This window comes from Trifolium pratense, linkage group LG6, assembly GCF_020283565.1.
Source record: "Trifolium pratense cultivar HEN17-A07 linkage group LG6, ARS_RC_1.1, whole genome shotgun sequence".
NCBI lineage: Eukaryota > Viridiplantae > Streptophyta > Magnoliopsida > Fabales > Fabaceae > Trifolium > Trifolium pratense.
This window is the reverse complement of record NC_060064.1, coordinates 2,183,736-2,195,639: the sequence shown is the minus strand read 5'-3', so window position 1 is coordinate 2,195,639 and position 11,904 is coordinate 2,183,736. Positions and strand designations below refer to the sequence as shown.

Sequence of the window (11,904 nt, the reverse complement as noted above, 5' to 3'; positions counted from 1 at the left end):
AATATTTTTGCAAAATATTTACAAATAGAAAACTTCCACATGCCCTTTTTTTTATGTTGAGAAACTTCTTTCTACTCCAAGGCACGATATGGCGGCTTCTTGGCTAAAATAACGGTGAGTTATATCTTTTATATTATAAGTTTTTATACACAAACAAACTCTAAACCCTAATTTGTTTTTCCTGTTTTCCCTCCGTTTTATCTTGTAATTTTTATTAAAAAATAATACAATTTTGTCTTAATTAAGATTCGAACCTGCAACCCTTCGGTGATTTTTAACCACTATGACAAGTATACCAATTATGATTAAAATTATGTGGAATAATTGATGAGTACCATTGGTGTTGATGCTCAAAATATTTTACATAATTTTAATCATATTCCACTGCACTTACTTCAAAATGAATGTGGACGGACTACAGTATAAGGAGTATGATCGTGGAGAAAAGAGCACGACACAGTGTTGTTAGTTGTCCAGTTACTATCAAAATAAATGATGGAGTTACTTCTAGAAAACCTATTAAATGTGTTTGGTTGTAATTAAGGTGATGAAAATTAATTTTGAGGGATTTTATTTGAAAATTTCCTTTTAAAATGAGTTGTAGATAAAAGTGATTCAAAGTGACTTAAATAAAACAAGATATCAGAATTAAATGGTTAATAAACTTTCCTTACGACGGATGGTTCAGAAGAATTTGAATTCGATTTTTGGTGGAAATAATTATTGGTCAGGTTTTTTTAACCTCAGGCCCTAACTTTAGATTTACGGACCCCTTTCCTTAGAGCACCCACATCGGTGCATTTGTATGGAGTTTTCACAGAACAAAAACATTTTTGTCAGGGATACACCGATAATTCATGCTTAAAAACGCTCTTGAATTTGCAAGCGTTGCTCTGCTTTCCAACGCTCTTTGTCTGCCACCCTCTAACTTTATTGGCTGTTTGGATTAAAAAATATGTATTTAAACGCACAAAGAGTTAAAGACCCAATAATGAGAGATTTAGTGGGACCAAGTTAGAGTTTTTGATGAGTTGTATGAATATTTAAAAAATATGTTGAGTCGTTTAATTAATTGAGAAGTATAAATTAATATAAAAAATTAAGTGGGACCCATTTAAAGAACTCAAGTGGATATTATGGATATTGATGCTCTTAGAACCAGAAGGCTAATTAATGCCAAAAAATAAAATAAAATAAAGTGAGTTAAATAGTAATAAATTTGAGTTAATTAGTTTTTGTTCTGCTTTCCAGTGGTTTGAAAATAGAATCCGAACCAAGTGGAGCGAAAAATATTTTCCGAACTACTATTTAGTTTGCAAAATAGAATTCGAACCATATTCAAAAGTCAAAAATAGAAGTTTAGAATGCTTGAAAGCAATATAAGAGGTGTAAAGGGAAAATTTCCATGTAATTCTTCCAAGAAGGTTCCTATGGCCCTTATCAATAAAAAACCCGCTAGTTTTATAATAATTTAATCCCATTTTGCATATAATACTGTCATAAGAATAAATTAATTCCGTTCCTATAAGTATAACTCAGTTGGTGGAACATCACATTATATACGCGATAATTGGGGTTCGAACATCAATCATCTTACTTATTCACCTTAAAAATAAAATAAAATAAATCCTTCCACTTTGCAAATTGCATCCATGCATGTGCACATTTTATTATTTGGTGATTGATTTACTCAATCTTGTGTGATGATAGATATATTTAATTCAATGATTACCAATTTTTTTTAAGAAGGCAAGAAATATGCTATGTATTAAAATAAAATTAAGTACAAGATGTGTTTAATTAAAGGGTTGATAAGGGCTACAAAAAAATGTACAAACATCAACATCCAAAACAACCAATTAACATTAGATAAGAAAATGAATTTAACCACTACATGTTCAAATTATAATAAAAACTTTTCTTTCTAAATTTCAATCACCACCACCACGATAATCTCTTCACCTTGTCAAACAACATCTCTACAGAAGAATTTTTATGAGCAAAAATTCTATTGTTTCTTTCATTTCAGAGAATCCAACAACAAGACAATCAAACAGCTTATAAACCTGAGGCTTATAAAAAAAAAAAAAAACTTGTAAACCTGAGCGAACTTCTTTACGAAAAACATAGGCATTACAAAATTGTAAAGCGTGGTCACCAACAACATTTAATAACGGATCATACACACGCAACCAATTAAGAATTTTATTCCCGAGAAAAAGAGAAAAATTGCAACAAAAAAACAAATGGTTGGCAATTTCAGCAACTCCACAACCACTTGCATATAATATCGTCCAAATGAGACATTCCTCGACGAACCAAATTATCTTTTGTTGTAAGCCTATTATTTAATAACCTCATAGAAAAAAAGAGACACTTTCAATACAAATTTATAATAGATTTGCTTAAATATGTGTTTGATTTTCTTATCTCGTGCTCAAAATATAGATAGAATTCTAGTACCAGGCTACCAGCATTGTCACGTCTCATGGACATTAATGAGTTCATTGAATTGTCGTGTTGATATGGAATAGGTTGGGACAAAATACTTGAATTACCATAAAAAAAGAAAATGATAGATACTTGAATCTTATTTGGTTCAGAGTTTGATCATTGATTTGAGGTGTGTCGAACATTAGTTATGATCATCTCTTAGTTAGAATTTAAATTTTGAAAGTGCATTAAGCCACCAAATTTAATGTCATTGTCTTGGACAAAATAGAAGTATAGAACTGGTTCACCATTAATGTAGCTCACAATTCAAACCTTTGACATTTTTTTTAAACCAATGTGTAAAACTCATACTTTAATTTTAATTTGAATAGTAAAAAAATATGCAACTCTTAAACTATCCACAATTTTTTTATTCTAATACTAATGCATTTTTTTTTGTGAACAATACTAATGCATTTTAATTAAGCTACTTAAACAAAATTTATGCAACTCACTTTATGTTCCTCCCATTGCATTGAAAGTGTTTCATGTAACTATCATCCGCAGAACCATTCCTTAGTATGAGCTGTTCTTAGGAAAGAAAAAAGAAAGTTTAATCTAACAAGAAATTAGATGGTCAACATTTTTCATTGATTGGTTACTAATGGTCAAGTGTTTGGAGTATAGGATTTGTTTTCAATTTTTAATTGATTTTACCATTAGAATATAAAAAACGTGAAAGTTTTTATTTGTGAGATACTATATTCAGCCTTAATTATAAGCAAATTCTACTTTTTAGATTATTGAAAAACCAATGTATTTGACCTTAAGTAAGTCTAGATACATTAGTATTCAACAAAGTCAAGCAAGTAAACTACGATGGTAAAAACTGGTAAGGATTTTTTATTTTTATTTAATAGTCTAGTTATTAAAAATTTACCCTTTAAGGACAAAAGTGAATAAATGAAAAATTTCGAGTTCAAACTTTAACATCTACATATATGATATGATGTTTTTATTAACCGATAATATTTTATAAATGTTCAATATTTCTATTTTTGTTTTTTTAATATTTAGTGTGCAAAGTTGTAAATTGTCAAATACCCCCTGAAATTTTAAAATTCGTCAAATATCCCCTGAAATTTGGAAATAGGCAAATACATCCCTGAAATTATAAAACGTCAATCATATTGCTCCCTGACACTACTAGTCAGAATCCATGTCAGGGGATATTTGTCTATTTCCAAATTTCGGGGGATATATTTGGCAGTTTGCTCAATTTTATTTATAAAAATCTATTGAAAATTCCAAATTAGATTTATCTATGATTGGCTCTCTGCTCTTATCATGTGGAAATGAATTTTCAAACATAACAGAGACGTTGTCTGAATTAATTTCTCTCAAGTTTTATAACCCTCGCCCTTGTTTTATGGATGGTCACAAAACGAAAATGCGACAAGAGAATCCATTTTCCCTGATCATTGCCTGTCTGTCACAATGTAATTTTTGCCAAGTAAGAAATATTGATTACCTGGAGTATACTCTTCTCAAGATCTCATGATCGATTGCTTCTGAAACAAGTCATGGAAGAGAAGGTAAAAGTTAAAATTAAATATCTGCACTTCTAGTTCTTTTGTCGAAATATAACTGTGCATAAAATATAACAAAACGTATCATTTTAGAATCTAAGTATACCCATAAATCACTACGTATTGTTTATTATTTTATCATACTAATGATATTATATTATAAAGGTGTGTTCTCAGGACATGTTTTAATAATTTCATTTAACAAAATTACTTATTTAAAAAGTTAAATATTTCAAATTCTAATGCATCGGCATATTATTTAAGTTTTTTTAAAAAGTGTTTTGAAATTACTCATTTGCATAGGATTCTAGGGACGAACTAATAAAACCCAAGTTTCAAGAGTAGGGATTCCAATAATTTGAATAGAATCGGTATAATTAAGAAATCATGTAAAGAGATATTGAAAGTTTTTAGGAGAAGAAAATTTGTTGCATATTGATTGATCGTGTTTCGAATGAGGCACTAGACCTTTAAATACAACTCTGTGAGGTAAAAGAGTAAAATGACATAAAATAAACTATACCCTCCCCTTCAAACATTCTTGTCCTCAAGGATGAACAATCACAGGATGAACAATCACAGTCATGTTTAAGAGGCAAAGCTTACAACATGTTAGACCAAACTATAATACATTTTAAAAGGTAACATCTATTAAAGATTACAACATGTTAACTTTTAAAAGTCACAGCATATATATATATAAACAGTCACAGTAACTATATCTCATATTTATGTCATGAGATTCAAATTAAATACATCAAACTCAAACATTACTCAGCCATCAAAATAACCAAAATATTTCAAGTACACATGATTAACATTTCATCTTGACAAACACATTCAAAAAATTGTTTCTAAATCCAAACACAAAAACTGGCTCCAAACGAGAGTGTAATATGTAATTAGATTTTCGGTTAGAACAAGAGTCTCCCTATGCATAATTGTTACATAAGCCACACAATCTTCTCACCACACTTGAAAATGTAAAACAGCTAAAATAAATTAACATACAACATATCGGCTTTTGTTGACAGAGTGATATCTACTAGCGTGAATATTATTAGCTAGCAATATTCGGTGATCACTTTCACAAATCACGAGGTCCGTGACCGAGTCCATACGCGTCCATGTAACCAACTTCATGGATGTCATCTTCACCAAGGCGATCATGACCGTGACCATCAGTTTTAGCTTCATCAAACATCTCCTGTATGTGGTCTGGGATGGAGGACTCTTGCTCAACTTTTCTGACAGTCTTTGGTAGTGACAAGACAAACTGAGAAATTTTTCCAGCTATCTCAACTGCTACATCCTCCTAAGAAGATCACATCAAATTGAATTAGTTTCAATAGTAAACAGAAAATAATACCACTAACTAAAATGGTGATTTATGGGGATATTGCAAACTCTTTAGTATTGGAAATTGGGCACAAACAAATAAATGATTCTGGTGTAGAGATGAGAGCAAGAAGCTTTCATTATTTGATATTTTAAAGTAAAACCAAGAATTGAAGTTCATTAGCACAGCAACATAGTTATCCCTATACCTCAAAATATCATATTTGAACATCCCTATACCTCCCCGAGTTTATGATGTTAGCGGCCAACACTCGGTGGGATTTAGTCCCACATCGGATAGATAGGACTCTTGAGAAGAGTTTATAAAGAGGAGGCAATCCTCACCTTACAAGCCGGTTTTGTAAGGATGAGTTAGGCCTCGATATTCGTGACATGGTATCAGAGCCTATCGGGTCTATCGTTGGGCTTCCGACATCGTTCACGCTTCAGGCCCATTGGGCCGGGCTGAAGCGTGAGGGGGTGTGTTAGCGGCCAACACTCGGTGGGATTTAGTCCCACATCGGATAGATAGGACTCTTGAGAAGAGTTTATAAAGAGGAGGCAATCCTCACCTTACAAGCCGGTTTTGTAAGGATGAGTTAGGCCTCGATATTCGTGACATATGAATGGCTCTACTAAGGGGAAACAATTGCATATAATTATTGGGCCGGGCTGAAGCGTGAGGGGGTGTGTTAGCGGCCAACACTCGGTGGGATTTAGTCCCACATCGGATAGATAGGACTCTTGAGAAGAGTTTATAAAGAGGAGGCAATCCTCACCTTACAAGCCGGTTTTGTAAGGATGAGTTAGGCCTCGATATTCGTGACATATGAATGGCTCTACTAAGGGGAAACAATTGCATATAATTCTTTAAAAATTCTACTAAGGGGAAACAATTGCATATAATTCTTTAAAAATTGTTACCGAGAGAAGGTTATGTTCTCATTTTGTATCGGATACTGATATTGCTATTTACTACAGGAGAGTAACATGACCAGTTAAGTCCAACTAGTTCAGCAACTAAAGGACTATTGTAGCCGGTGACACTGAGATTCTCTAAGGTTGCAGCTAACACTGGATTTGTCTGTATTGTGGGTCTCAAATTCTCATCCCATGAAGAACCAGGGTATATAACACAGCATTGAAAGTGAAAATTAAGTATTACAAGTTCTTTAGCCAATTCTAGAAAGACTTCCATAGTTCTTTGTTGAAACATACAGCAAACAAACTTGTTTGTACTGTAGGTTTTTGCACGACATTTTCAAATCCAATGAAAACATCCCAAAGTATAAGAGAAGACCAATTATGAGTCGATGTCAAGTAGATATCTGTAAAGTAATAATAATACAGAACTACTCCAGAACGTCAAATCAGCAAACGGTGTGCAAACATATATGGAAGAGGTTTGCATGTGTTGAAGTTGTAACTTATAGCAATAAAAAGGGCTCCTTCTTCACTAGACTAGTTTTAAGTTGGAGCATGAAGTTCATTCTTTGTCTCATATTAGGAAAAACCTACATAAACTAATTGTGCAAACAATGAAACAAACAACATCAAATGCATTTCTTCATGCATGAAATGGTGAAAGGCATTATGGTGTTATTTGATTCATGTAAGAGCCCACTGAGTGAGAAAGGGGGCATTATTGTTATCGTTAATTTGCTATCGAAGCATAGCAAGCTAGAGTTTAGAGGAAAGTTTAGACAAATGTAACAGTCACAGACATCACAAAATCTCGCACTTAAACTATTCTACATCTGATCGAGGTTTAAGAACAATAGCAGTGGCCAGCTAGCTAAGAACACAATCACTTCTCCCCCAAATTTTCAGTGTAATTAACACAGTTTGCATTTTGTTCCAGCATTCATTTCAATCCAACTAAACAATTCTACACAACAAAAAATAAAATAAAATCATACACAAGATAGAACAATCAATAATAAATCTTGTACACACCTGAGCCCACCGGCCTCCAGAATGTGTAACAAACTTCGCCCGCGGAAGAGCGCCAGCAACCTGATTCCCTTCACGGATCCATTCTTCAGACCAATCACTAGACCAGATCAATTGCATTGGCATATCTTTCAATCCATCAGAACCACCCCATTCAGCCAAATCAAAGCTAGAATTCAAATTCTTTCCAGTAGCCACAACCGCTTTCCTTCCATCCCCAGTCTTCAACAGCACCCTATGTGCATCAGCATCCAAACCACCAATTCTCTTAGAACAACAAAAATTCACAACTTTTTCAAAAACCAAAGGCAACCCTAAAACCACCTCTCTAATCAAAGGAACCTCCAAAACCCAAATAGGAAAAGCACCCGAATTCAAAGGCGGTGTATCAACAAGCGTCAAACTTGAAACCAAATTAGAATTCTCAGAAACCCAATTAGCAGCAAACCCTAAAGCTGAATCATGTAAAACCAAATGAACAGGTGCTAACCCTAATGTATCAATAACCTGTCCCAAAACTTTTCCAATCTCTTCTGGACCCAAATCAACCGGTATACTAACTTTCCTCTTCGACATTCGAGCAAGAACTTCCTCATAAGGAATTTGACCCGTTTCAACAATTTGATCAAAAGCCCAAAAAAAACCCTTTTCTTGAATTTCACTATAAACATAACTAAACCTCCCAAAAATCCCATCCAACCCTTCAACAGAAACTTCTACCGATTTATCAGAAAACCCATTACCAGGAAGATCAATGGCAATAACTCGAACACCTTGTGTGCTAAGAGATTGAACAAGATTCCGATAAGAGTATGAACTGAGAGCTTGACCATGAAGAATGAGAACAGTTTCTGAAGGTGTTTGAGTATTGGGAGCTCGCTGGAAGGTGAAGAGTTGAATGGGTGGTTGATTTGGATGAATTTGGACTTTGATTGTTCTGCCATTGGAGTAGTGTTTACGGAGAGTTGTGGGTAAGTTAAGTAACGATTTTTGTGGTGAAAGGGATGAAGAAGTGAAGATGAAGAAGAAGAAGAAGAAGAAGAAGAGGGTTATGAGAGAAATTGAAAGAGTGAAGTAGAACCAGAAAGATAATTGAGGTTGTTGTGTTTTGGGTTTGTGGGAAGACTTGGTTTTTGTTTTGGTTGAGTGTTGTTTAGGTTGTTGTTGATTTTGTTCTTCTGTTAAGATCGCCATGAATGAGTGATCAAGTTTGGGAAAGTTTTCAAAGGTTTCTTTTTTGGTTTCAGGCTTTAATTCAAAAAAGATGATACCATGAAATCTAGATCAAGGGGGACATCATCATTGCATTGCATGGGGTGTGTTGCTTATGGGGTGAGTCTTTCTACCAAAGGAATAAGCTAAACATATTTGTTTTTTAGATTTATCATAAAGTTAAAGTTTGATGTATTTAGATAACATTAACTTTTAGGGTGTGATTGCGATTGCATTGCATAAAAAAAGCACAGGAGAGGATTCCTAGCTCCTCGATTGGATGTGTAGAGAAAGTGAGAAGAGAGAAATATGTGAGAGAGTGTGAGAAGAGAGAAATAGAGTAGATTTAATATATTGTTTGGCATAAAAGAAAGAGACAAGAAATAAGAAAGAAAAAATTGTTGAATATGTTTAAAAGTACTAAAATACCCTTGAATTAAAAAACCTTTCACATTTGCATTTTTTAAAATTTACTCAAACCACAACACCAAATCAATATTCCCAGCATAATACACTTTGTAAAATAAACTCATCAAAGCATTATTTGAATTAGTTGTCCAGTTTTCTCCACTCCGTGTATATATCCATAAAAAATAAATTTAAAACAAAAATCAGGTTAGCCAATTTTTTTTTAGTATGTAAAGTTTTATTTTAATAATAATAATAAAAAAATCTTTATCAATCCGCCATGAGCATAGCAAGTGTGACTATTACCTTTTCTTCATCCACCACACAGATTTACCAAAATACCAAGAACATTTGAGATTTTATTGAGATGGATGCTGAGTGTTTCAAGTAGTATAGAGACAAGGGCATATTAGGAATAGCAGAAAAAAATGCTTCTCTTCCATCTTTCTTCACATACACTTTTAATCAATCGCCCCTATTTCTCTTTTTGTGCTAATCAAGAGAAAGACAGTCTTTCTTCCCTTATTCTTTCGTCTCTGTTTCTCTCTTCGCTCTTTCATGCGTACCAAACACATATTTACAATGAATCTAAAAAACAAATGTTTTCTTATGTATAGGACCGAAGAAAGTACTACATTCTTTTTTTCTTTTACACAAGTTAAATACCATTTGAAATTGCAAAAATCATCAAATATTTAAAAAAAAATTGAAACATCAAATTCTTTTATGAAATTGTGTTCCATCTGTCAAATTATTCATACATTCGTTTACTCCGTCAGTGATAATGAAATAGACATTTACTGCATATGTGATATCTGTCAATGTGACTCCATGTCACATAGGAGTAATCGATTAAAATTGCAAAATCGAAGGGATAATTCTTTAAAATTTGTAGAGAGGGAGAGAGAGAGAGAGAGGTGGACGGAGGGAGAGAGAAAGAGAGTTAAAGAGGGAGAAAGTTAGAGAGGTAGAAAGATTGTCGGACAATCTTAACAAACAACCTTGTAAAATATTCAAATCGATCATTGAATTCTACAACTCATATATGTGTTGAAACATGTTTTCATAAAAATAAAAATGAAGCTTTGTAAAACGGAAAATTGTGCAGCATCAACAACAACAACTTATATTCACATGTTAGATATGATCAAAAGACGAGTAAAGGAAAATGGATACGTTGTATTTTTTTTAGGATCATTTGCATTTGCAACAACCACCTTAATTTTGGACAATGAGTCCAAATGATTTTTTTAGAACCACTACATGGAGATTCATTATCCACTCCATGTGTAATCCTGCTAATTCATTTATTAAATGCATTTAAGTTGGGGGAGCAATTCGTCTATGATTTGAAAATGTCAAGGTGCATTTTGCTTTTAAGTTGTAAAATTTAGGGACTGATTTGAATTTCAAAAGTACATGGTTATTTTATGTGAATGAGTAGTTATTTTTGTGAGTAGATAGTTTTTTTATTAAAAAAAATAAAGAAATTAAAATAAGCAAGTTAAAATTGGAATAAAAGGTAAAATGTTAGAAGCTAGTAAAATAAGTTTGTTACCAAACACCTATAACCTTATGAAACAAGCTTATAAACTATTATAATAAACTATTATCAAAACACTCTTACTACAGAGGAGGTAGTGTATAAGCTATAAAGTGTGTTTCTTGGAGTTGGGCTTATAGCCTTGAAGCAGGGTAGCCCTTGTGTTTTTCATGAATGGCCATTTTTGTTGTTGGATATATTCTTCCTTAGGTGTTGGATTTTGAATTTGATATTATGTGTATTTTCATCTTGAATGGTTAGATGACATTTTATACATTTTTTCATTTTCGTTGGATATAGTACTATTTATACTTTGATCCATTATAAGTTTAAGAGTTTGAAAGACACGCACCATCAGTTTAATAAAAATAATTCAAACTTTTATGTCATATTAAAAAAAAAAAGCGGTAAAATGAAGTGACATGAAGGAATACACGATTATTATTGGTTGATAGTATAAAATTTTATATTATCGATGCATATTGGTTTTTCACTAATTTTAATTCAATGGTTGATATCATGTATTTTTCAAGGAATAACGTATAGCCATATCGAATACAAATCATATTGATCCATTGCCCTATCAAACAAATATCGTATCCAATACTCATATTATATATGTGCTTCATTGGAACCAATCCATCTTATGTTGGAGGGCACTATTCTCTTTTCGGTTTGACAATTTCAAACACACAGGTTAACAATATCTACTGACAAGTACGATTAATCAATGTTTGCTCGTTTAAAAGTTAAAATTACACAATCATAAAATAGGGCTATTTGTAAGATTATAACAAAGGGAAATCTCATTAGTAAGAATGAAGCACAAAACCCCAAGCAAACCCATAATCATTTCCCTAAATAAAACAAAAGCCATGAACATAAATGTTTGAATGACAATACATTGAAACTTTGTTAAAAAAAATAAAATTACATTGAAACTAGGATTCTTCGAATCTTCTACCACTAGTAGAACACCCTGGTCATTCATATACATCTAGCATAAACAATGCCTTCCTCCATCTCAACACCATCATGGAAATCTACTACCACTAGAAATATTGTGGACATTCTACTATGTATAATTGTATACCAGTATCATTGCGATCAGCAACATGACGACAATCAGCAAGACGGAGAGCATTTATTTAACTGTTTTACAAAATGCCTCAAACATCAAAGTAATGTGCAAACATATCTTCTCAACTCCGGATGAACACACATTTAACCTACGCACAAACACTATATAACCAGACATTTATGAACAATTTATAAATCATTTGTCTATTGCCAGGGAAATCCAAGAGGGCAAGAGGGACAACCTAGTGTACAATGGGTATACGACAAACCTTGCTGGAACATTTTATATGTTGTTCAGTGTTACTTTGGCCCTACTTGCCTTTATAGGCACGATGTTTGTCAAGTGGC

The 11,904-nt window shown here is 32.8% G+C and overlaps 1 protein-coding gene across 1 annotated transcript; it reads right to left on the bottom strand.

The window, feature by feature from the left end:
• Positions 1-4,770: 4,770 nt before the first annotated feature.
• Positions 4,771-9,075, bottom strand: LOC123890909 (protein AUXIN RESPONSE 4). Its single transcript, XM_045940645.1, has 2 exons — positions 7,317-9,075; positions 4,771-5,337 (listed from the first exon to the last, which is right to left on the bottom strand). Exons 1-2 carry the CDS (start codon positions 8,505-8,507, stop codon positions 5,110-5,112), a joined length of 1,419 nt encoding a protein of 472 aa, XP_045796601.1. The 5' UTR covers positions 8,508-9,075; the 3' UTR covers positions 4,771-5,109.
• Positions 9,076-11,904: the final 2,829 nt, after the last annotated feature.